The sequence below is a fragment of the Lissotriton helveticus genome, chromosome 12 (assembly GCF_964261635.1).
Source record: "Lissotriton helveticus chromosome 12, aLisHel1.1, whole genome shotgun sequence".
NCBI lineage: Eukaryota > Metazoa > Chordata > Amphibia > Caudata > Salamandridae > Lissotriton > Lissotriton helveticus.
This window is the reverse complement of record NC_136073.1, coordinates 148,266,832-148,289,761: the sequence shown is the minus strand read 5'-3', so window position 1 is coordinate 148,289,761 and position 22,930 is coordinate 148,266,832. Positions and strand designations below refer to the sequence as shown.

At 45.2% G+C, this 22,930-nt stretch overlaps 1 protein-coding gene across 1 annotated transcript in view; it reads right to left on the bottom strand.

Moving 5' to 3' along the window:
- The window catches only part of CTC1 (CST telomere replication complex component 1), a 230,849-nt gene that overhangs the window by 162,314 nt on the left and 45,605 nt on the right, over window positions 1-22,930 (bottom strand). Inside the window, exons 11-12 of the mRNA XM_078671543.1 lie at window positions 13,073-13,208; window positions 4,847-4,961 (exon numbers count right to left, since the gene is read on the bottom strand). Coding sequence (XP_078527669.1) covers window positions 4,847-4,961; window positions 13,073-13,208 — 251 coding nt within the window. The remainder of the gene's footprint in view (window positions 1-4,846; window positions 4,962-13,072; window positions 13,209-22,930) is intronic.

Genomic DNA, 22,930 nt, shown 5'->3' with positions numbered 1-22,930 from the left:
AAGGATGATAAAAGCCAGAAAAATAAGAATGGCTATTGTTAGCTCCCTGAATAATAGTGAATCTACTAATGCAGTATAAGAAAAGAAAGTTTGCAGGCAATAAACTTTTGGGTGGGTGACTTACCTGTGCAGGGAAATAAAGTACAGCTCATCTGCTCTCTTTATTCCATTATTCCCTTACCTGTTCCCAGTGTCAGTGACCCCCTAATAGACTAAACATTGCCACCCACCCCCCAAAAAATGATCCCTGACAAAGGCCAACTGAACTGCGACCTCATCATCATTTGCTCTGCATCCTACATCTTACACCACCCAGAACCACATACCAGAATAATATCTGGACTGGCACTTTCTAGATGCCAGAATACCGCTGTCTTGGATGTACAATAAAGGGATTCCTCATTCACAATGATCAATGCATATTTGTTTTATTTCACATATTAAGTCAAAAGAAGAGTATGGGATAGGCAGTGGAAAAGAGAGGGCCCAATTGAGAAGAGACTGTAAACAAGAAATGCTGGTTATGAAGCAAAAATTCCATTTGTTATGTGTAATATCTGCAATTTCAAATTGACATAAATCAGCTAGGAACCCACAGAGCAAAGATTGCACGAAACACCACGGTTTAAAAAAAAGATTAGTGGGAAATCAGACAAAAAAGCTATTGCAAAATCAGCCTAATGTAGAAGGTTTAAACACCTTCATTATTAGAGGATTTTGTGCTGAAAAAGTTAGTCCACAAAAAAAGGTGGGAATTAAACTTAACAGTGGAAAAAATTATACATCACTTGCGAGGTGCTCTGAATGTGCCAATTGTGCCCCTTTGCTTTGTCCAAAGCTTCCAACCAGCTCCTGGGGGTCATCAAACCTGTCCAGGCAGTCAGCAATACTTGCATCACTCGTACTTAATGCTCAGTCCTGGATTGCCAAATAGGCCAAGTTAGGCACCGGCCTATTGGCAGCACTCCTTTTAGGGGCCCCACGACAACGGATCAAAATAAAGTTGATTTGATCTTGAAAGAAAATTCCAATCAAGCCTTCTTAAATTGTTTCCAAGGATAAAATAATTAATCAACTCAAAGAAACTAAACCTGCAAATTAAAGACTCTTTGGAGAAAATACTGCATTAATGTAATGTACCCAATAACAAATTAAAGTACATAAACCAGAAGCATCCAACTCACATAAAAGGTTGTCTTTTAAAAGCTCATCTTCTGACAGCTGTCAGTTTGTAAAAAAAAATCTGGGGCAAACTATGTATGTGAAATGTACAGTAGTGATAGTCATCTCCATCCAGCAGCCGACATGCACACTACTTCATGTTCGTGTTGGTAAAATTACAATCACATGCAATGCAATAGGTCTCAGATTTGTTAAAGTTAGAGCTGTTGGCATTGAAAATAACAATGTTTTTTACTTTTGTGTTTTATTTGCAGTGGAGTTATATATTTTGCATAGCACTATTGCCAATGGAATAAAAAAGCGAAAGTAAAAACATTGTTATTTTCAACGTCAACAGCTCTAACTTTAACAAACGCGAGACCAATCGGTCTCGCACTTGTTGGAGTTGGAGTTATTGGCATTATGAATGTCTATATTTTTTTACCTAGCAATGCTGCAGGGTGCAGCACCATATGTGACCAAAAGAGGTCCCGTGGAACCTCCTTTGGTCACATATGGTACTGCACCCTGCAGAATATATGGTAAATCCACCATACTCATAATGCATTGCATTCAGGACAGTACCACAAGTACAATCAAATAGTTATGTCCATATATACAATTAGTAGCTTTGAAATGTGACAAAATAATTATTATATTAATTTCGGATTAGGTTGTACTCTGTGTGGAGATGTTGAAAGGACATTTATAGAAGGTCTAATATAAATGTGAGATGTGCTAGTGAGTAAAATAACCACTCATACTTTCAAAAACACAAAAGGGGTTACAACTGGCACTCAACAAATTTGTAGAATTCTGTGATGCCAATGACCTGCAGGCCAACACAAGTAAAACCAAGTTTATGGTTTTTACTAAAAATAGACCAAAGATTAGGCCAAGTAAGTCTTAATGGCATACATTTGGAACAGGTAAACGAGATGACTTACCTGGGGGTGGTACTTGATTATAGATTAAGATGGACTGCCCAGATGGATGTATTGTCATTAAAATTCTCTCAGTTGAGTGGGACATTGGTTAGGGAGCAGAGATCCTCCCTAACCAAGAGAATAAGCCCAGCTCTCAAGATATATAACATCAAGATTAGATCGGCCATTGTATATGGAGCAGATCTCTGGGGCTATGTTGATTTGTCCCAACTCGAGAAAATCCAAAATAAGTTTTTACGAAACTTGGTGGGTCTCCCTCAATCGACCCCTATGCTTCCATTATTGTTGGACCTGGGCTGTAATCCAATAGAAGAATTGGCAAAACTGAGAATTATTTTACTTTGGAGGAGAAGGCCTGAATTGGCTACATTTGCTGCGGGAATAGAAGATCTTAGACGTATAATGGGTTGTGGAAATCTCCCTTGGTTTAAAGCTGTAAAATCTATTTTGTTAGATATGGACCTCACTCAGCTATGGTCCGACCCCAGGACCAGTGTGTTCCCATCAAAAAAGGATCTCAAGGATCAGTTTTGGGCTGTATATAGAAATAAGCTGATTATGGAATATAGCTCGCTAACCCTTTCTGGTAGGTTTTTGAGTCACAAGGTGGACCCAGTTCTGGAAAGTTACTGGGACGCCATAACAATGAGTATTGATAGAAAACTTTTTCACGAATTTAGAATAGGAACACTACCTTTGAGATCGTTCACACATAAATGGAAGGGTGGGTCTGGGAACTCGTGTCCATGGTGTAAAGAACAGGAAGAAACTGTGGGCCATTTTTTTTTTTGTTTGTCCTGCATATGTCGGCCCATGGAAAAAATGGAATGAAACCAATCTGTCGAAACCTTAACACTAGAGGGGCCAATGAGGCCTTAAGGTTGCTAGGGACGGTAACATCACTCCCAGTGGACATATCAGTAGCAAAATTTTTGGGCTGGTCTTGGATCATTAGAGTTAGATATCCACAGTGATAGTCTATTCCTGATTAAACCTATGAGTGAGGTTATATGTACGTCTTTTTGACAAAATGTAATTCGAATTTTTAAGATGTGATTTTGTATTATACAAATTATGTAGTGTTTTTTTTTAATGTTTTAATTGTATTTTTTGTGATGTCTTTTATGGTTAATTTTACCGAAATAAAGACGTATGAAACTGAAAATAAATAAATAAATAAATGAATAACCACTGCCAACCATGCTTAGGACCAAGCTGTGTCCTGCCTGAGGCCCTTTAAGAAAATTGGCTAGGAGGCTGTAATTAAAACCTAGGGTGTAACAACACATGTAACAAGGGATGTCCTCATGGGAGGTTACAAGAAGAGACAAGGTGGTTCTAAGGAGGGACTACTAACCCTATTGACCAATGAAAAGCCATCATTTACAAAGGACAGGGACAGGAGCCAACTAAAAAGATTGGCAGAAAGTTGGTGTAGCTTTATGCCCATATGCTGAATACAGCATTCTCGAATAGATAGCGCCATCACTGCCTAGACGAGACCTAAGAACATATTAGGAGATAATTTGTGAAGAGGGCCCTGAACTTTCATCTGCCTAAGGGGCTTCCACGGGGTTTAATCTGGCACTGTTAATGCTTCACCCGTAGATTATGGTTTTCCACCAATGGTTGCTTGGTCTCATTGAAATTCTCCAATGCTTCTGTTTATTCAATCCCATTAATGCTGTTTCAGTCTAATATAGCAGGATTTCAGTCACAGACAGTTGAAACCATTTCCCCCTATATTCTCCTCTCCTCTCGACTCCTAGGTCATTGGATACATTCAGTCTTTCATTTCCAGACACCAGAGTCCACTTCCAGGCTCTTCTCTCTTGGAAGTATAGAACAATTCCTTTCCAGTACTCATCATCGCCCCTGATTCAGAGAATTGTGAGCTCCTCCACTATTCCATAGTTCTCCCTTTCAGTGCCTGAATCTTGCTTTGCAGACAATAGTGCACATGTCCTAGAACCCACAGCGTCCACTTCTAGATTCAGGAGATCCCTTCTTGATCACTGATGCTCATTCTAAAGTCTTCAAAGCATCCTTTCCAATCTCCAAAGCTCCATTACTAGTATCCATAGTTCCACTTACAATCCCTGGCCTGTGGCTGAAGCCCCCTTCCACCAGTCCTCAGCACGTCTGTCTCAAAACGTTGAGATCCTCTTCCAACAACTCCTACTCTCCATCGAATACGAGTGCTCCTTTCTAAGTACCCAGAGCTCCTCTCTCTGTCCCTGACATTACTTTCAAATTTGCCAGGAACTTGCTTCGGATGTACGACATTACAACGCATGCTTTTACATCACATGATTTTACAACGCGAGTTTTACAACGCATACCATTACAACGCATAGCGCTTTGGGGTGCTGGATAGTGAATTATTTAATTTACTATTCCAACTCCAGTCCCCGTGGATAGTAGGGAAGGTGTTGGATAGTAAATTAAATATATTCCCTATCCTAGAGCGCCCTCCAGCGCAATGCGTTGTAATGGTTTGCGTTGTAAAAGCTGCGATGTAAAAGCACTGCGTGGTAAAAGTTGCGTTGTAAGTGATGTTTCCCACTTGCTTCTATTCTCTCAACCCCCATTTCCAAGAGGAATGACTTTATCTTCTCCATTATATAGTCAGCTTCGTTTTTGAAGAGCAACCTGTGTCATGTCTTGGGTATGTAGTAAGTGTTCTGAGAATTCTCCTGCTTTTTTCCCCTCATTTACATGTGCTATAAATGACTCACCTACAATTTGTCTCCTTAATGTATTCTTTGTTCCGCAGCTGCTCCCAGGATGGAAAGTTGCTCTGCACGAGTCGTTCCACCACCAATTGGTAATTCTCCACCTGCAATATGTAGCCTATTGAAGAGATGTGAATAATATAAGTATAGAGATAACCAAAAGCAGGCATACTTATTTAGTTGTCTCGGAGAACGAAGAGCGGTGAAAGTGGGGACATTAGCTGTTACCTACAAGTGGGGATGAATACAAGCAGAATGACCCTTGGACCATCATCATTAGCCCCATTTTCCCTGATCACACCTTAACAACATCCATTAGTGTTAACCATCCCCAAGACCAAAAGCAGCCCAAATACACAAGTGAGAGCAAAGAAATGCTGACATGAATGATCAGTAGCCACATAAAGCAAAGAGAAAGGGTTAGCGAATTCAGAGACATATAGAGAGGTCCTGGTGAGCACAAGGATCTCTGAAGCAGCTGCTGAAAACACAAATGCAACTAAAGATGCAGCAGAAAGTAAGTACTGGAGGCACACCTTAATAGTCAAAAGTAAAAAGTTATTTGGAAATGTTTGCCCCGTAAGTGTTAATGCATAATTTACACAAACACACTGATCAGACAAAACAAACGATGGATGTTTTATTTTCTATTTTTTAATTTCATATTTCTGAGTAGCATCATCAATTTGCAGCTGACACGTTGCATACAAGAGACTTTTTTTAAAGGATTATATTAAGTCATTTTGCTCAAAAGAAGCCCAGGTGCAACACTACTTATTTTAAATTTCGGGAAAGGCTCTAAAACGAAAAACAAAATAACAAAGATAAAGTACAACTTTGAACAAATATTTGATCTCAGCAATGTGTATAATATACCTTAACACTTACAAGGCAAATACCCACACTAGCCATATACTTTTACTACTCAAGTGTGCGTCCAATAATTATTTACAAAGGGTGTCAAAAGGCTGCAGAAAAAAAGTGGTTGCAGAATGTCTTTAGAGACAGAGTATATAATGATGACATAAAGAGAAAGGGAGCTATCGTGCAAGACTTAGAGGGTACAGAAAGGCATAAACACCATGAGCAGAACTAGTGATGTAGAGAGAGAATTGGGATAACTGCAACAAATGACTGAATAAAGAGTGGCTATGTAGAAAGATAGATTACAAAAAGCATAGACTCAGAGAAAGACTGCATGATGGATGAAGAGTGAGACTTCAGAGAGAGGCTGCAGAGAATTGGCATAAGGTGTGCAGAGAGATGAAAGGAAAAGTAAGAAGCAGCAGAAAGACCTTCAGGGATTCGAACAAATGCTGAGATTTGGCACAAAGTCATCTAAACCTCAGTTTACAGATTTGCCAGAGGGTTTGGATAGAAGCTCTTGGAAATGTTATTTAAGCTGATGTTCTGTGGCATGAACTGTGCATATAAAAGGATCCCCTGTAGAATGCAAGTCAGAATTAAACATAAAAGTCAGAAATATTAAAAGACCTTAGTATCTGATACCTGGGGATTGAGATAACATCTAACAAGGCACATGTCTTAAAACCTTGGATGTAGTAATTCGAGAATACCAGACATATTCAGACAAACAGAGCCGGGTAACCCTATCCCTGGCGGGGAAAACAGCAATATTTAAAGTCACGCTGCCAAAACAGTTACACATTTTACAGAAAACCCCGTTTATCACACCTAATTCTTACTTAAAAAATTAGACAAGATCACACATGCCCAGCATCGTCTTCCAAACCGTACACTGAACAATATTTACCTGGGGCATCGTGTTGCCAGATGTCCGGGCTAACTGATGGGCAGCACAGTTACAGACATTCAACAACTGTGGATTCGCTTCAAGAACAGACTAAGCCATGAGAATAGAAAGCCTGAGAATGGATGAGCATACATACATTATCTCTACCATAAAAAGAATAGGTGACATCTGCTGGGCCCCAACCGGTTGACATGAGCTGCATAGGTCAAAGTCGCAAAGGATCTGGGGGTGGCAAGGGAAGGTGACCAAGCATATGCTGCTGTGAAGGGGCACATGCTGAAAGTGGTTGGGAGGCTGTCTGGGGATAATAAAGGCATCTCCCAGATAGGGGACATCATAAAAGCAAGGAAGCTAAAATCATTTGAGATGTTACAACAGGCACATGAATTGGCATCTCTGCCGAAATACAAATGACTTCAATTGCAACGGGCACTATGAATACTGAGAAAACAGATTGGGTAGAGGTACCAAAAGTAGCCCCCTAGAGTGTAGAGTACTTGAAGAGGAGATCACTTGCAAAGTATTCTCACAATTATATCAGACCATAATAAACAATAAACCAGATAACTTACAAGGGTTAGGGGGACCCGGGAAAGAGATGCAGGCCCAATGGAAGACGTACATTGAAGGCGGCCTTAATGCACCCTAAACAAACAGGCATCAAATTAAGACTAAGACTAATTCAGCTGAAGATCCTACCTGGAGTTTACTATGACCGGAGCAGGATATTCCAAATGGGTAGGACTGAGAGTCCGAACTGATTGAGATGCAAAGTGTAGAAAGCTGTTTTTTAAAATGTAGTGCACCAAGAAGAGGTATGCTATGTAGAAAATCAAGATGACCCTTATTGGCTTACGGGGATGCAGTACCCCCCACACACACACTTTTTGTCTAATATTTGGTTCAACTTTGACTGAAGTATACTGGGTTTCTGCTAACCAGGTCCCCAGTGCAGTGTTCTTTCCCTAAAAACTGTAAAATTGTTACCCCTAATGGGGAAAACCTTCAGCACCCTCTGTAAGTCCCTAGTAAATGGTACCCTGGTACATAGGGTCTGAGGTACTAAAGAGGGCCCCTAATGGCTACGACACCATTTTTGCCACCCTAAGACACCCCTCACCATGCACATTCAAGATTGCCATTGCAGGCAGCGTGTCCTGGTGCAGACAAAAGTGAAAACACACCATGTGTGTGCCATGTCCCCTCCCACTGAATGCAATATTTGTAGGTCACCCCTATAGCAGGCCTAATAGCCCTAAGGAAGGGTGCCGAATATCACAGGTGAGGGCATACCTGCATCATCAGATATGCCCCTCTGCTGGTCAGTCCTATTACTGCCAGTACAAGTGACCTGGGAAGCTATTTTAAAACATGGGATGGAAAAAGGTGAAAACGAGTTCCCCAACCACATGATGGCTTCACTGAAAATAAGGATGTTTGGTATCGAACACCCCGTACTGGTAAACCCACCCTGATGCAAGAGTTAGATTTGCCCATACATGCACCCACAGGGCACCTTAGAGTTGCCCCCTGAAAACGTACCCGCCCCCCGGTTGTGCTTGCGGACTGGTTTCTGCCAGCCTGCCACCCGAAACGCTGTTCTGGCCTCCTAGTGTGAGACCCTTTGCTGTCAGGAGACCCAGAACAAAAGCCTTTCTGTGAAGAGGGAGTAACACCCCCTCTCATAGGATGACCTGCTGATTAGCCTCCTTGGGCAGACGAGCTTCAAAGAAACTGCCACCTTTGGAATGCAAATCTGGCACCCCTTAAAGGCGAGGAAGCTACACCCCCTGTCCAGAGCACCCTTGGCTCCTGGAAAGGTGGGAACATTAGCTAGTTAGATAGGCGTTCCCCCTCAGGCTAGTATCACCCTAATTTGGGCTACTGTGAGGTGGAAACGATTTTTCAGAAGTAGCCATCTTTGTGATGACATACTTAGGAATTCTGGGACAGGGTTACACCCAGTCCCCACAGGAAGTGGTCACATGAGGGTCGTAGTGACCTCATGGGTCAGTAGCCCATTGGCTACTACACTCTCCTAAAGTCAGTATTTTGGGGAGTCCCTGTCACCAGAGAAGCAGAACCAGAGAAGAAGAGAGAGGACACTGAATAGCCGCAAAAGCTGAGAATCCAGAAGAAGAAGCTGACCTGGTACCAACCCTGCCGGCCTATCTGCATCCTTCATTTAAAACGGCACCACAGTTGACTCATCCTGCAGCAGTAACACCAGAAACTTGGGCGGACTTCCTGGCTTTGAAAAAGACAAGACCTCAAGTGAACAGCAGACCTGTTCTAAAGAATCGCCAAAAGAGAAGACGGAGACCTCCGGAACCACCAAAACCCAACACCCGAGCCACCACTGTATCTGTCGCCTCTGGCCCAAGTTGAAGTGGGCCACCCATGCCAACAAGGTTCCCTAGCCCTCCAGAGCTCGAGTCCATCGTGGTTTCACCCCTCCTGGACTCCCTGACGTCACCTGCAGCCTCTGCATGCAGACCCTCTCAACAATGACTGCTCTGGCAATTAAAAACCCGACACCTAACAACAACCCTGCACCCGTTGCCCTGGAGAAGAGGACTAAAGGTGTCCCCACATCCTTGAGCAATGCAAGCTCTTAACCCACTTGCTGGTTCAGCCCAACTGACTTCCTAGCCAAAACCTGCATCCTCTTTTTACAGTGACTGATCCCAATTGAAACTCATTGGCCTCCCGATGCAGATTTGCACCCTGCACCAGGCTGCCTTTGTGCCGGTGTACTTTTGGTGCTGTCTTGGACCTTGCCCACCACTCACTTTAACTCCTGGAGATTGGTCCTGTAGTCGAAGTACTGTACCTGTTTGCAGAACTTGTTCCTCCTTCCCTAGGATAACATTGCAGAACTCAGAAATTGCAGTGTTCACTTCTTAAAGTGAAAATAATTTCTATTTAAAAACGTACTGACCTGAATGATTTTTCTCTAATGCCAAAACATATATAAAGGTACTTGGTATTTTTATAAATTGGTGCGGATCTCCTTCTTGAGTTGTGTTTCTATTTATTAGTAATTGTGTGTTTTTTGCAAATGTCTTGCACTCCTCAGAGTTACGCCTAAGGCTGCTCGACCACACTACCCCCTAATAGAGCACTTTGAGATTGCGTAGCAAGCCCCAGTCCACTCATAAGGGATCCCCTGGACTCTTTACATGCTATATCAACTTATTGATATGTCACATAAAGAGCCAGCTTCCTACAGCTTATCAGGGGGTACTTTTAAGTATTTGTTGAATACACAGTCAATAAATGAGACACACCCAAGAAGAAACTCAAGACCAATTGAGAAAAATAAGAGGTATTTTTATATACATTTTAACACCAAGAACTTTGTTAATTAGGTAAGTACTTTTCGAGATATCAATTTTTACAGGTAATGCTTCCATATAGAGAAAGAAACCTATACTGGATACAGGAACTTGCAATCTTATTCTGGGGTCCCCTTTACGACTTAAGGTGCTAGGGGGTCAAGATTCAAAGTACCACCAGCAGTTCAAGTTTACCTGCCTTGGAGTGTTCCCAGTATAAGAATTGGCTTGGTAGTTTGGTTTGCCCTGTTCCCATCATGCACTGGGACAGGAACAGACTAATTTGCATATAGCCAAGTTCTGAGCTGGGATGGTGCAGTGAGCTAAAAAACGGTGATGGATCAAGCCCTGATCTTTGGACTGGGTAAGAGTGGTCTGCTTAATTCAGGCACTCTGTTCATCACCACCCCCTTTTCTGAATCATTTTGGAGTGTTCGGGTGCAGAGGTGCTGGACGGTTTGGGAGCGTTGCACACTACACCGAGGCAAAGAGGGGGACCACCTAAAAACAGGCTGCAGAGGGGGCCTTGGGGCAAGTCCAGGAGCTCTAAATCGGGGGCTCAGTTTGTGAGGGTCCTAAGAGAAGAGAGGCACTGTCAGTAGCCGTGGACTCCGGTGCAGAGGGTTTTGGTCGGCTGGGCCAGTGTGTCAAAGGCACTCACGGTTCTCAGTTAGACCTGCAGCGGGGAACAAAACAGTACAGCTGGGACACTCTCGGTGTTGGCTTCTGCGATGCTGTACTCCCTCGTCAGCTGGTCTGTCGTTTCTGTGTTGGAGTCCGGATTGGACTGCAAACAAGCTTTGGTTGCTGCCGAGGGTCCGGTACCTTGGGAATTGGTGCAGGACACTTCTGGTTGGTCCTGGCATCTTCACACTTGGTGGGGAGATGAATCTGAACTCCTAGAGCACAATGACCTCCTCCTGGGGGGTTGCTGCGTCAATGGACCCAGTGGTCGGCGGAATGATGAACCATACATTGATCAGTGCCTGCAGATTGCAGGGAAGTGGCTCCTCCACTTAAAGGGAAATGATGGATGGCTTGCCGAAGTGCTTGAAGCCCTCCAAGGCGTTTGGAGGATGCAAAGCTGCAGGACGAGTCAGGCAGGCAGGGTTTGGCATCAAAGTCCACCAGCAGTCTGCAGTTCTTGCTTCTTCAGCTCTTCCTGGTCCTCCTCCTTCTTTTATCAGGGGAATCTGAGTTGTTGGTGTCAGGGGACCTAAATATTGAATTTAGGTGTGTTAAGGGAGTGAAGGGCAGTAGCCAATGGGCTACTTACCATGGGCCACTACACCCCCTATTTGACCACTTCCTCTCCTAGAGTTCCCAATTCCACCAAAATCAAAATGGTGGAACCCTTTTTTTGTGGAGTACATCAGGCAGCCCACCTTAGGCGTGCGACTGGTCTGGTAGTGCATCACACCTCCTTCCATAGCTAATTTCCCACCTGTCCTAGTGCCAAATGGGCCTCGGGGGAGTAGGGGGCATCTTTCAGGTCTGAGGGGAAGATGGGGTTGCATATCAAAGGCAGAAGGAACTTTGAAGGTTCTGGCCTTGATATGCTAAATCTCTAGCCCTCCAGCTGGACATCTTCCTCCGGAGCAGGCACTTTTTCATGCCTCAGAGAGAGTGGGCTCTTATCTGCAGGGGGGGTCAGAAATATGTCTGTGGCAGCAGGCTGGAAGAGACCAGTCAGCTGATTTATTAAGACACAATGTTTGATATCAACACCATAGGTTTCAGTGAAGCCATGATGTAGCTGGGAAACTCGTAAATACCAGTGCCTAGTACATATACTTAAGATGTCTTCTCTGTTCACTTGTACTATCTAGCAATTGAACTAGAGAGCAAAGGTGCATATCTGCTCATGCAGAGATGTCCTCACATGTAATATAATGCACCCTGCCGTACGGCTATAAGGCATACTGTAGGGGTGACTTACATATATTGCATGCAAAGTCTGTGGGCATGGCACACAGGGTGTGTGCGCTGTCAAATTTTTACATTTGTCTGCACAATTTGACCAGCCTGCAATGGCGGTCTGCATGAGCTTGGTGGTGGGCCCCTTAGGGTGGCACAATACAAGCTGCAGACCTTAGGGAGCCTCTTCAGTACCCATGCCATAGGTACCAGAGGTACCATTTACTAGGGATTTACAAATGTGCTAAAGTTCTTGCCAAGTAGGGAACAACTGAGCAGTTACCTTGCTTTAGGGAAAGAGCACTGGCACTGGGGACCTAATTAGCAGGAACCCAGACCACTCCAGTCAAAACTGAATCAAATACCAGGCAAATAAGTGGGATGACCATGTCAAAAAGGGGCACTTCCCTACACAAATTGACTGAGGGCACATTCATACACACTCTCTAGAGGTGCACCCTCATTAGTAAACATTAAAACACCATCATTGATTAACAAGAACTAATTAAGGACGTGGACATAATTGCAACACTTCAATTTATCTTGTTGGGTATTCCGTGCAATGTTGCTCTTATATGGTCTAACCGCATTTATTTTGTAACTTAGAATTCATGGTAGCAAAAAGAGACACTGCCATGATGTGGGGAAGGCAACATCCACCAAGTAAGCGACAATGGATGTCAGGCATGGATATCAGCATGTAAGCAGAAAATGCTATTTACACCAGCATTAGCTGCCCGGGAAAGTTTTAAAAAATCTTTGGTGAGTGGAAGGAGCATTTTGTACCAGGGTGGGAGGAACAGGGGGTACTACACCGAAATTTAGACTTGGCAAACCAACCCCTGGATGAAGAGGGCCAAAAATTAGATATGGACTCCAGGGAATGAGTCAATAGAGAAAGATAAGGGAAGGACGAGAGGTAAGGGCAGATGGACTGATCAAGGACAGCTTATAGCAGTGAGATCATGTGTATTGGAGAACTGAAAGTGAAAAAGAGACTTACACTATTAATGTGGAAGTCATATGCTTTGAAAACAAAAAAAAACATTTATAAAAAAAGACCTTAGAAGATGGAGACTAACCAGACAAATACCCGAACACAGTCTGGATCAATTAGGTGCCTCACTTGTCACACTCTAGTGGGTAATCAGCTGTTCTCAATGGTGAGCACAAGTACCCTATTTCATGACATATTCACACCTAGATTATCTGTTGCCCAAAATTGGCTTTCTTCATCCTCCGTCCTCCTCAAAATTTTGCATGGCAAACAGCCAGTCTCGTCCTGCAGCAGGAGGAAGCCAGAACGTGAGGAGGCCCGCAGCACACCAATCACCACCTGTGAAGAAAAGGACTCCATGAGAGAGGGATATGGGTGTCCTGTGAGTTCCTACCCTGCCGCCTGAAACGAATAGTTTCTTACCTGTCGGTGTAGTTTTGCAGCTTGAAGATCTTTCTGGATTCACTATGCTGTGCATATTCCGCAATCTGGTGGTTGGGTCCGGAATCGTAGTCGTTTTTCTCTTTTTTTTTGTCGTAGCCCAGGTGGGCGTCGACGTCCCACCATTTGGTGTACCTTTGGTGACGTCGGGGTGCTTCAGGCGGAAGCTACCACACTTGGGCGCCATCTTCGGATTCTTTTTTTTGTCTCTCTCTTTTTTTTTTTTTTTTGTCTTTGTAGTGAATCCATGGCTATGTTTGTTACTCGTTTTTTCAACGTTATTCTTTCCACGTATCTTGTAATCGTTCCAACTTGCTTTCCTTTCTATGTGTTTCCACCCTCTTCTCCAGCCTCATCTTTCTGGCGGAGGCGGGCGGGTTCGCTAGTGAATCCAGAAAGATCTTCAAGTTGCAAAACTACACCGACAGGTAAGAAACTATTCGTTTTGCAGCGTGAATCTTTCTGGATTCACTATGCTGTGCATAGATTTTGTCGCGGTTTTTGTTACTTTTGTGGCGGTTGGGTGGAAGATGAGCGTTGGTTGTTGAAAATATGTTGAAGCACTTTTTGTCCTACTTGTGCTTCTTTGTTCATCTGTACATCCACGCAATAGTGCTTAGTGAAAGTGTGCACTGAAGCCCATGTTGCCGCCAGGCATATGTCCTGAATTGGTGTGTTGGCCAGAAAGGCAATTGTTGCTCCTTTCTTCCTGGTGGAGTGGGCCTGTGCCCCTCCTGTTAGAATTTAATTGTCTGTGTGATCCATCGAGCTATGGTGTTTTTAGTCACTGGTTTGCCCATGTAACTGTTTGCGAAGGACACGAAGAACTGTTTTGTTTTCCTGTGTTCCTTCGTTCTTTCAATGTAGTGCATCACAGCCCTTCTTGCGTCTAGGGTGTGGAGCGACCTCTCAGCGCTTGTGGTGGGGATTTGGAAGAAGCTAGGGATCTGAATACTCTGATTCATGTGGAACCTTGACACCACCTTTGGCATGAAGTGTGGGTCAGTTCTCATCACGAACCTGTCACTGTGTATCTGGATGTAGGGTTCCTGCAGTGTGAGTGCCTGCAGGTCGCTCACCCTTCGTAGCGAGGTGATTGCTACCAGAAAGGCCGTCTTCATTGTTAACATTTGCAGTGATGCTTTGTGGATGGGTTCGAAAGGTGCTTTCATGAGCTCCGTCAGTACCACATTTAAGTTCCAGGCCGGTGGCGGCATTCTCTTTGGCGGCGCTATTCTTTTAGCTCCTTCAAGGAATCTTTTTACGACTTGGGATGTGAAGAAGCTTCTCCCTGTTTCTCCTCTTGTGTATGCCACAATCGCTGCCAGGTGCACCCTCAGCGAGGATGAGCTTAGCTTAGCCTTAATTAGGTGCGTGAGGTACCTTAGCACCGTGGATTCCTTGGTCAGTTTCCTTTGGAGCTGTTTCTTGCAACACCATTGAGTGAATCTTTTCCATTTTTCCCCATAGCACTTGCGTGTGCTGGGCCTTCTTGCCTCTCGCAGCACCCGCAGGGTGCTCTCTGGTAGTTTTAGGTGTGCGAATTCTAAGTCCTCAGGAGCCAGGCTGAGATGTTGAGGCTCTCTGGCTCTGGGTGTAGAATTTCTCCGTTTTCCATGGAGAGTAGGTCTCTTCTTTTTGGGAACTTGTGGGGGGGCCCCTGCGCCATCTCCATTATCTGAGAATACCAGGTCTGTCTGGCCCATTGTGGTGCCACAAGGATGAGCGTCATGTTGCTCTTCATGCATTTGTTGAGAACCCTGGGGATCAGTGGTATCGGGGGAAAAGCGTAGGCAAATGTTTTTGACCAGCTTATCCATAGGGCATTCCCCTGGGACAGTGCCTCTGGTTGCCTGGATGCAAAGTATTGGCATTTTGCATTCCGGTGTGTTGCAAATAGGTCTATTGTTGGGGTGCCCCATTTCCTGAATAGTCTCTCTGTTTCCTGACTGTTGAGTTCCCACTCGTGGGACGCTGAAGTCTGCCTGCTGAGCCAATCCGCTTCTACATTGTCCTTCCCTGGCAGGTGTATGGCAAGCAGGTCTATTTTTAGTGGTATAGCCCATTTCCAGATCTCCTGTGCCAAGTTTGACAGAGGGAACGAATGAGTTCCCCCCTGTTTGTTTATGTAAAACATCGTTGTGGTGTTGTCTGTTTGTATTAGCACCTTCTGGTTGTACAGGTGTTTCTGAAAAGCCTTGAGGGCTAGCAACACAGTTTTCAGTTCCAGGTAGTTGATGTGCCTGACTGCATCTGTAGGGCTCCACAGACCCCTCACTCTGAGCCTGTTCATGTGTGTGCCCCACCCCTTCTGGGATGCGTCTGCGGTGATGGTCACTGTTGGGTCCAGTGGTGTTAGTGGTTTCCCTTCTGTTATTCTCTCCTTGGTCCACCACCTTATCTCTTCCTGCACCCTGTGCGTTACAACCACTAGATCCTCCCAACTTCCTGTAGCTTGTGACCATTGTTGTTGCAGCCACTCTTGGAGTGGTCTCATTTGTAGGCGTACATTGGGGACCAAGTGTATGCATGATGCCATCATCCCCAAGATCTTGCTCACAGTCCTCACTGTCAGAGCTCGCCCCTTCTGGTAGTGACGTTTCTCCCTCAGTAGGCTGAGCGTTCTCTTTTCGCTCGGTAAGACTCTGCATTGGACGGTGTCGATCTGGGCTCCCAGGAAGATCTTCACTTGCTCTGGTTCCATCGAGCATTTGCCCCAGTGTATGGAGAAACCCAGGCTTGCTAGCGTTCTTGTCACCTGTTCTGCATGCTCTTTGCATGTCCTGTAAGAGCTTGCCTTTACCAGCCAGTCGTCGAGGTAGGGGTATACGTGTATCCCCTTTCTTCTTAGGTGTGCGGCCACTGCCACGAGGCATTTGGTGAACACCCTTGGTGCGGACTTTAGGCCGAAAGCCAGGGTTGTGAATTGGTAGTGATCCTTGTTTACTGTGAACCTTAGCATGTGCTTGTGCTGCCTGTTCATGGGGATGTGCAGGTACGCATCTTTGAGGTCTATGGTGGACAAGAAGTCCCCGGCTTTTATCTGTGGGATGACCTCTTGTAGGGATGTCATTTTGAATTTTTGAGTTTTGACGTATTTGTTTAGGAACCGTAGGTCCAGGATGGGTCTTAGACTTTCGGCCACTTTTGGCACTAGGAAGTAGTTTGAGTACACTCCCTTGTTCCGTTCTTTGAAAGGAACTCGTTCGATGGCCGCTTTGAGGAGGAGTTCTTGGGCTTCCTCTTGCAGTAGTTGCAGCTCTCTTCCCGAGTGCTGTCTTTTCTTTGGTTTTCTGTTGGGTGGCCTCTTTTCCAACTCTATGCAGTATCCGAACTGCATAATATTGAGTATTCACTTGTCTGTTGTTATTTTTCTCCACTCCTGGAGAAAAAATCTCAATCTTCCTCCTACCGGCGTTACATGTTCCTTTGTGTCTTGTCCGTGTAGCCCTCTCCTCTTTGTTTTTCCGTGCTCCTCCCCCGGAGGGTTTGGGTGGTGGAGCACCTTTTCCCGTGTGAAGTCACTTAGAGGGGGGTTGTTCACCGCCTCTCCTTCTCTGGGCCGTCCATTTCCTCTTGACCGAAAGGACTGCACCCTGCTTTGGTAGTTCCAGCTTTGCCTCTGCTGGCCCTGGTGGTCACTCTGTTGCCCCTGGTGGAAACTCCGGTGAGAATCTCCTCGCTGACTTCCACCTCTGCTGTTCGGCCTCCGTGTAGGAGTGCCTCTTCTCATCCCTCTGAACTGCAGGGCCCCCATGGACCTTGCCGTCTCGTTGTCCTTCTTCAGTTGGGTGAGCTTATCATCAACTGGGGCTCAGAACAGTGTTTCACCGTTGAAGGGTGTGTTCAGGATGTTGCTCTGAACCTCAGCCTTGAATCCTGAGATCCTGAGCCAGGCTTGCCTTCTTTCTGTGATGCCTATAGCCATCAGTCTGCTGGATGTTTCTGCCCCATCCAAGGCTGTCTTCAGGCATGAATTGGCGATGCTCTTCCCCTCTTCCACAAGGTGTGATGCCCTCTCACGGTATTGTTCCGGGAGGTGCTTGAGCAACTGTCCCATCTCGTCCCAGTGCTGGTATTGATGCCTATTCAGGAGGGCGTTGGAATTCGCCATCCGCCAGTGCGTTGCGGTGTTCCTCTCAATCTTCCTGCCAGTTAGATCCATCCTCCTGCTTTCTTTGTCAGGTGGGGGTCCAGACGTTGTTGGGACGTTTGCCCTTTTCCTGGCCATTGCAGCGATTATAGAATCTGCTGTGACGGATCCCTTGATGTAAGCTGGGTCTTGGGAGGAGAATTTGTATTTCTTCTCTGTCCTCGGCGTTACAGATCTGCATGTAGCCGGGTCCTTGAAGGCCTCCTTCCCCTGGTCTGTGATACTCTTGAGCATGGGCAGGAACTGGCTTCTTGTCTGTATGGGGAGCAATGTCTCGAGCAGGAAGTCTGCTTTTGGCTTCTCCTCTTCCAGCTTAACTCCATAAGCTGCTGCCGCCTTTCTTACCACTTCATTGTATGCCCTCGAGGGGTATGTTTCCACCGCCTCCTCTGGGTTTTCGGCCTCGATGTCCTGCCATTCCTGGTCTTGGACCGTCGAGGAACCTGAGCCGTAGCTTGACTGCTGTTCCCCGTAATCCCCTTCTGTGTAGTAGAGGTCTTCCTCCTCTTCGTGCTCCGAAGGTTCCGGAGTTTTCGGCGGCTCTTCGACGTCGAACTCCTCGAGCTCCTGTACCTCAGCGACGGTCGATGCCGGCTTCGAGGGGATCTTGTAACTTCTCATCTTTTCATCGAGGTCCTTCTTTCTCTGAAGGATGTTCTCCATTTCGGCCTCGAGCCTTCTTCTCTTTCTCTGCATTTCTGCGGCCTGTTAGTCGTCGAGCGTTTCGGCCGCTCTTTTCGGCGGCATCGTCGACGTCGAAGCTTTCTTCGGCTCTTTTTCTTTCGACGTCGAAGTCGAAGTCAAAGGCCCTTTTTCGGGGGCTTGCTTCGATGACCTTTGCTTTTCGCTGGTCTTCGGCCTCCGGGAGTCCTTCTCGGAGGATCCGCTGGGCTCTTTTTCGGAGGATGCAGCTTCGGTCGTCGATTTACTCGGCGCCGGTGCTCCTTTCGAGGCTCTGTGCTCAGACTTTCGAGAGTCTGCCTCAGGTTTTCGAGGCCCTGTGGGAGTTTTCGGGGTCGTAGACTCTCCTACTTTATCAGGCGTTTTCTTATCGGTCTCAGCGACCGTGAAGTCATCTGGGCCTTCGGCGATGTTGTCCTCGTCGTCGGTGGAGAGGCCAAGTTCATAAAGCGTTGGGGCTTGGCCCTTGCCCTGCATCGTGTGGTGAGCCGTCCTCTGTCTTTCTCGAACTCAGAGTGTCTTCGGCTTGAAGACGGAGCAGGCGTTGCAGTCTCTGCTCTCGTGGTCGATTGGCAGGCAGAGGTTGCAGACTGGGTGCTGGTCCTTCTGTGCGAACTTGTGGTGGCAGTTCTTGCAGAATTTAAAGGGCCTCTTGTACATCCCTGCGCTCAGGGGGCCCCCTGTGTGCGCATTCCTCCAAGGACGTCAAAGATTTCGAAGTTCTCTCCTTTCTTCGTCGTCTCTTTTCTAAAGGTCCTCTTCTCTCGATGTTCTCAGGTCTTCACCGTTGAAGATTTGCTGTATTTTCTCCTTTCCTCCTCCAAAACTTCTGGAGCTTCACGGTGCGATCCAGACCCAACGGCGGAAAAAAGAATCTGAAGATGGCGCCCAAGGGTGGTAGCTTCCGCCGAAAGCACGCCGACGTCACCGAAGGTACACCAAATGGTGGGACGTCGACGCCCACCTGGGCTATGACAAAAAAAAAAAAAGAGAAAAAAGACTACGATTCCGGACCCAACCACCAGATTGCGGAATATGCACAGCATAGTGGATCCAGAAAGATTCACGCTGCAAAACCAGCTTTTATTCTGCATTTTTCATCAATAGCCCAGTTGCCCGGGCCTTTTGGCCTTCTAGAGATAATTAAACCACTAAAATGTTGCCACTAGTTGGAGGAGAAAACAAAGCTTAAACACCTTTGAATTATCTATATGTTTCTGCCAAAAACAGCCCTGGATACTAGCATGCTATTGCGAAAATCGTGAAAAACTGTTCAATAGGGAGGCCATGGAGCACACCCTTTCCTCCTGCATCCACATCATTGCCATTACGTGTACACCTGTGGACCTTAAACTCATCTTACGTAATTAACCGATTGTGTAAATCTTGCTGAACCATAGAAAGGTGGCTTCCTAATAGGGGAGAGAGCTGGGTGGCTTCCGAATAGGGGAGATAGCTTTGGACCCAGACTACTAATAACTAAGCAGGTTAACAGTATTCATACATGCTCAAACATGTGGCACCATTGCTCGTGTGTGGAATGCTCTAAGAGCACAGAACAAGTAAATAGAGACAGTTTAGGCCAGAATTCTACCTAGGATGCAATCAAACTGGTATGTTGATAGGCATATACTGTGCAAACAGGGCATCAGGACATAAATGTGGATTGAGAGGGCTTGAATAAGTATGTAGCATAGACCAAATAGGTGCAATGCAGGCACTGAAAATGATACATACCTCTAGAATGCAGTGTATGCTTAGCACTGATTGAATGAACAGATTGGTTTGAAGGGAAGGATGCCATTACGATGGAGTAGGTTTGCAATACGTAGGAGACTATCCAACAAGCAGCAGGCACCTTGCAAGCTTGTCCCCCAGCAGCATTTGCCCAAAGACTCATAAAAAATGTGCATTTAATATAGAACTTTCAAGTTTTTCTGACAATCAAAGTGGTCACTATTTCTGGGAACTAGACACGTGGGCTGAAAAAGGGGACAAACAAAGGGATAATCTGGTTAAGTGAAATTCAGAGATGACCTGAAGAAAAAGAACAACTGCATCCTGACAATCACCCTGTCTTTATGAAAAACAGATTTCAAATGACAGGCACCAAGACATGCATCTGCAGGTCAACAGTGTTATGTTCAAACTGCCTCTTACTCGAAGCAGAAGGGACTTATCATACTCCCCGCCAAGAACACGCCGAAAAGAAAGTGAACCAATATATGGTGTTCACACCACAAGAAGCTGGAACAACAAATAACCACGACAAATACACCAGAACCCCTTTGAGGGTTGGAAGTATCACCTCAAACTACAACGAACTACAGCAACGGAGAATAGCCTTGAAAAAGTCGGGGGTTACATTCCCCAGTACGACGAAACACGTGTTGGTTGTGACGTCTCCTCATTAAACAACAACAAAACCCTGAACAAAAGGAACTGGAAAATTTTATTGAGTGTATTACTGTATGAAATGTAATGTGGAAACACCTGTATTTGACAGTATTAATCTCTTACGTGTGCTAGGGAGCAACGAGTGTTATGTTCAATAACTGGTACCCAGTCTTGTAAACATGCCAAAAACACTATTTGGCTCCCCCAGTGGGGGTGGCTATAAGAGTATCAGACCATGAATGGTGCTCTAGGACTAATAATGCCAGAGTGCTTTGGTTTGAAAAAACGGAATAGTTCGTGCAAAATTTAAATATATATTTTAAATTGGCAAAATAACGTTAGCAGGCACCAACCCAAGTACCTGGATCACCAGGACGAGTAAACAAAGGGCCAAGCTCACCTGACATATTAACAAAATGAAAGCCATTTGTGTCTCTATCAGAACATTGTTGTCTCCTTGAGTTGCATCCACGATTTGACATACTAATTTGTTAAACGGGTACGCTAAGCGATTAAGGAACCCGTTTGAGGCTGTTCCCTTATGGCCTAGAGACACTCTGCATCTTGAGATAAGACATTATCTCCCCTTGATCAAGGATATGAGAAATGGGAGCCCAATTTACCAGGTCCACATGAGTGCAGTTAAGAGCAGTTAAGAGCAGACTGTATGGGGGAGCTTCACCTCAACGTGGGGGAAGAAAAGGCTTAGCACTACATCTCACATCAGTTAAGATGATATCGTTTAACTTTGCTTCTACCTCTTGGTCCTAATGGGAGAACAGCTGGTGTTGTCTCGGTCAAGTCACAAATTCGGAAAGGACGCCATCATGTCAGGGATATTAAAGGGTGCAAAGCAAGGATAGGCTTCAGTATTCAGTGAAGTACTCGAAATAGTATTTTTTAGGATAGGAAAAGGATTTACTGGTTCGGAAAAATATATATTCAGCTGTACCAACCCACCATATATTCATTTGGTCTTTTTAGTTCTATTTAATAGTTCTCTAACTTAACAGACCACCGAAACAACAACTATATCAGTACCAAGTGATACCGTTATGGTCACTAGGGATAGAGGAGACCACAAACCAATATCCTGGCCCTGAAAGTCTTGAAGGGTAACCCCTTTTGAGGCTGGAGGTGATCCAAACCAATAGTGCTGTCATCTGACTCAAAGCCTCAAAAACATTCTCTCAAGTCCATGCTGCGTACAGGGCTCCACTTGCTTTACATCAAGCAGATGTTATTACTGTGCACATGGGTTTGTGCGCCACACCGGAAAGAGTTGCAGAAAAAATGCACACTGCACAGTGCCGACTGTCTATTACCATGGTCCATGAGGATTTAGGAGAGCCCTCGGAGTTGCATATGCTTGAAATGGCCACGCAGTTGCCACTCAGATTTTTAACCAGTTGCAATTATCCTAGATGATGAACCCAGGTGAAAACCTCGAACGTATGTAGGAATGTAGGAATGCAGAAATGCAAACTGTGAGAAATGCTGCATGATTTACCCTAGAGGTTTATTCAAGGGGGTGGAGCCCTAGCCAGCCCATCAAAAGTTCTCTCTGGAGGATGAATTCCACACATAGCGGATAGTTGTCCCATCGCATCCAGAGCAAAAGGATGGCAGGAGGTTAGGAAGCTAACTGGAATAAAGTGCTCCACCTGGCCACTCCAGGGTTGCTCCCTGAGGGAGGCCAGGTGGGGGCTGGCAACTTTAGAAGTTGAACGAAAAGTGACTTACTTGCTCCATGCTTTATTACCAAGGGGTGGTCACAACGCTCGTACCCAGCACTGCTATTTCCTGGTTGGAGGCGATTCCATCAGGTTATGCGTGCAGAGCGGCAGTATTAAACGTGCGATGGCCATTACCCTTCCACTTCCATGGAAAAATGTTTACATTGTGATCCATTTCTCCCTTGAAGACGACTGATAAGACTGCTGCAAATTTTAAAGAGGCAGTGGCAACATTCGCTGGAGCAACTACAAACAAGTGATAATCGACAACATTATTGCAGATTCATTTTTCTACTTCTTCCGATAACCACAAGCTTTCCATTGTGTGAAGGAGTAGCTAAAATGGAGAGTTGATACAACCAACATAGAAAAGACAAGGTCATCCTCATCCCACTTCTTACTTACACTTCCTTTTGAGTTTCTATAGACTGCCTGGAAAGGATAATGATTACTGCTGAGCACACCTTTGGTGTAAATAACCTGTTTTCTGGTACAATGACATAGAAAGCCTTGGTGCATGTTTGGAGCATAAGCCTTATCTGGTTAAACAAAATTCATCCCTGGAGAAATGCCTGCACTTGCCGGAGAAAATGCAAGCAAAACAAGCCACATCTTGCCACTCAAACCAAGCATCCTTAATTTAGCAGAATTGT